This window comes from Stomoxys calcitrans, chromosome 4 (assembly GCF_963082655.1).
Source record: "Stomoxys calcitrans chromosome 4, idStoCalc2.1, whole genome shotgun sequence".
Lineage (NCBI taxonomy): Eukaryota > Metazoa > Arthropoda > Insecta > Diptera > Muscidae > Stomoxys > Stomoxys calcitrans.
The window spans coordinates 89,399,779-89,402,544 of record NC_081555.1 but is presented as its reverse complement, the minus strand read 5'-3'; the positions used below and the strand labels follow the sequence as shown (position 1 = coordinate 89,402,544).

Sequence of the window (2,766 nt, the reverse complement as noted above, 5' to 3'; positions counted from 1 at the left end):
GGTTGCCCAAAAAGTAATTGCGGATTTTTTAAAAGAAAGAAAAAGAAAAGCATTTTTAATAAAACTTAGAATGAACTTTAATCAAATATACTTTTTTTACACTTTTTTTCTAAAGCAAGCTAAAAGTAACAGCTGATAACTGACAGAAGAAAAAATGCAATTACAGAGTCACAAGCTGTGAAAAATTTTGTCAACGCCGACTGTATGAAAAATCCGCAATTACTTTTTGGGCAACCCAATATATACTTTATGGACCCCATATTAGACGAACATTTGGAGGAGTTTCAAACAGAATGACGAAATTAGTACACCCCCATCCTATGGGGGGAGGGTATAAAAACGTCCGATAAAGAGGACACTATACACTAATAGGTTCATAAAGTGACAAATACGCACTATTTTGGGATGTTGTGTATTCCCTGCGCCATCTATTGTTTTTACTGCTCAATATTAAATTTGCAAAACGCTTAACCATTCAAGGACAACTATTCTTTCAAAATAAAAATGTCAAGACTTAAAAACGAATCCATTTATTTTAAAATCGAAGTAATTTATGTAATAGCATTTATGTAGCGACGTAAAGACAAAAATAAAATTCTATATGTAAAAAGAACTAAACAGAGTTGGTTTTCTTTTCTTCTGCGGCTATTGATTCCATCATAGTGAGTTCAATAACAAACTGCTTAATCAATACGTACGTGTGAAAAGGGGGAAAATTGAGTGTAAAACGACTGCAATATTCATATTGAATTTATAGAACATTAAAGTAGTTATTTGTATTTTAGTGACAGTTTAATAGTACAAAACAAAATCGTTCACATGTAGTAAGACAACATAGCATCTTAGGTATTCCATTAGTAAGTAGTGTGTTGTTGTTTTATATGTGTGTATATTATATACGTTTGGTTAATTTTTTTCTGTCCCTGCTTAATATACTCCATGGTTTACTTCTCCTCGCACCATTCGTTCTCCTTGCGCACTTGTTCCTCTTCAGCTGGGGTGAAATCATTTTTGATATTAAATGTCTTGCGTATCTCCTCGGGTGTTTTGCCTTTGATCATGTTGGCTACTGTTTTGCATGTGACATCGAGGAGGCCCTTGATGTCCAGATAATTGGCGGCTAAAATCAATTCGAATAGGGTACCTTGGTCCACCTTAAGGAAATCGGCATCCCACGAGGAAATGTCGTCTGTGCGTTTTTCTTTGTTCTCATCATCCTCTGGTGGTTGGGGGTCGTCCTTGTGATAATTGGCCCAATGTAAAACTTTGCGCAATATGGCCGAATTGACATTGGGCAGAGGCACTACGGCATTGTCTCCATCTTCCATGCCACAATCTTCCAACATAGTTTTTATGGTGCCAGAACATTTGGCTATTTGTACATCAGTGTCGAATATTTCATCGTCCGATGACTGCAACTTGATATTGGGCATTTTTGACTGTTGTTGTTGTTTTCTTTTTTTTTTTGTTTGATTAAACAAAAGCTCTGAAAACGATATTAGCAAACACCAAAAATTATTAGCGGTTAAAGTTTGTACTTTTCTTGGAAAGATAATGCTAGTTGGCTGTTGCAGGCTGTCGTTATTTTTTTGGAAAGATAATGCTAGTTGGCTGTTGCAGGCAGTAGTTATTTATATACTATTTTTTTAATAACTGCATGTGTCATTGTTGTAGTCTGTCACAGCATATTTTTACCCATATCCATTTTTATTCTTCACACATTGGGCGAATTCATTTTTCTCCCAGGCACATACATAAGTATGTGATGCTACCGAACAATTTATGAATTTTCTCCACAAACTTTATACATTGCAATGTAATACTTACATTTGTTGTTACCGACTTTCAATCTATTGCGTTTCAAAATCAGTAAGTCTGCTTTGGGATTATCAATTTTCTTAAATAAAAAGAAAATGATTCACACTGCTTACTCTGTATCTTCTTCGGTGAATTTGTAGCTGTGCAGCTCTGAACAACGAACACAATTGGTAGCGAGCAAATTAATTTCGGCGAAATTATGAACAGGGTTGTATTCCGAAGATTGGTTAGACATTGACGTAGCGCAGGGTTCACTAAAGAAGGTAAGTAAACAGTTTGTGGACGTCCATGGCCAGTGATGGGGGACGGGCATGACATAATTATCAGGTAGTGTACCGTAAACAGCTGAGTATAATTTTTTCTCGCGAACTTCACTTTCTGTGAAAGAGTTTTGGTTGTGTGTGTGTATTATATTTAAGAACCATAACACACACAAACAACGAAAAATGGCACGAACTAGTACCATACTCAAAATCAGAGTTGCTGATTTTGATAGATAGTGCTCTCAATATTTTGTTGATGGGCAACTGCCACTACCTGTAAATGAATATATCTTGGGCGACGGGTACATACCCGAAAGGTATTTATCCGGCAAATTGGGTAAATCCCCGTGCATTTACCCATTTATATCAAAAAGCTGTGTATTTATAAATTGCAGATATCTTGGTTATAAAAACATTTTCCAAAAAAGTTTTGATGATTTCGTACTCTTTGTATTAAAACCTGACCATCTGATCTCAAAAAAAAATCGGATTTTAGTTTCATTTAGCTACTATATAGACCGATCTCCAGACTTAAGGTCTTGAGGCAATAAATTGATCATCTTTCATCCGATTTCGATGAAATTTGGCGCAGGGAGATCTGATAGACTCACTCCCATTTCTGTGAAGTGTGGTTCAGATCGGAACACATTTGGATATAGTTGCCCTATAGACCGAACTCCCGATC

The 2,766-nt window shown here is 35.9% G+C and overlaps 1 protein-coding gene across 1 annotated transcript; it reads right to left on the bottom strand.

Moving 5' to 3' along the window:
• Positions 1–514: 514 nt before the first annotated feature.
• On the bottom strand, positions 515–1,989 carry LOC106085712 (S-phase kinase-associated protein 1). The gene is made up of 2 exons (XM_013250082.2): positions 1,828–1,989; positions 515–1,486 (listed from the first exon to the last, which is right to left on the bottom strand). Exon 2 carries the CDS (start codon positions 1,431–1,433, stop codon positions 945–947), a length of 489 nt encoding a protein of 162 aa, XP_013105536.1. The 5' UTR covers positions 1,434–1,486; positions 1,828–1,989; the 3' UTR covers positions 515–944.
• Between the last annotated feature and the right edge of the window lie 777 nt (positions 1,990–2,766).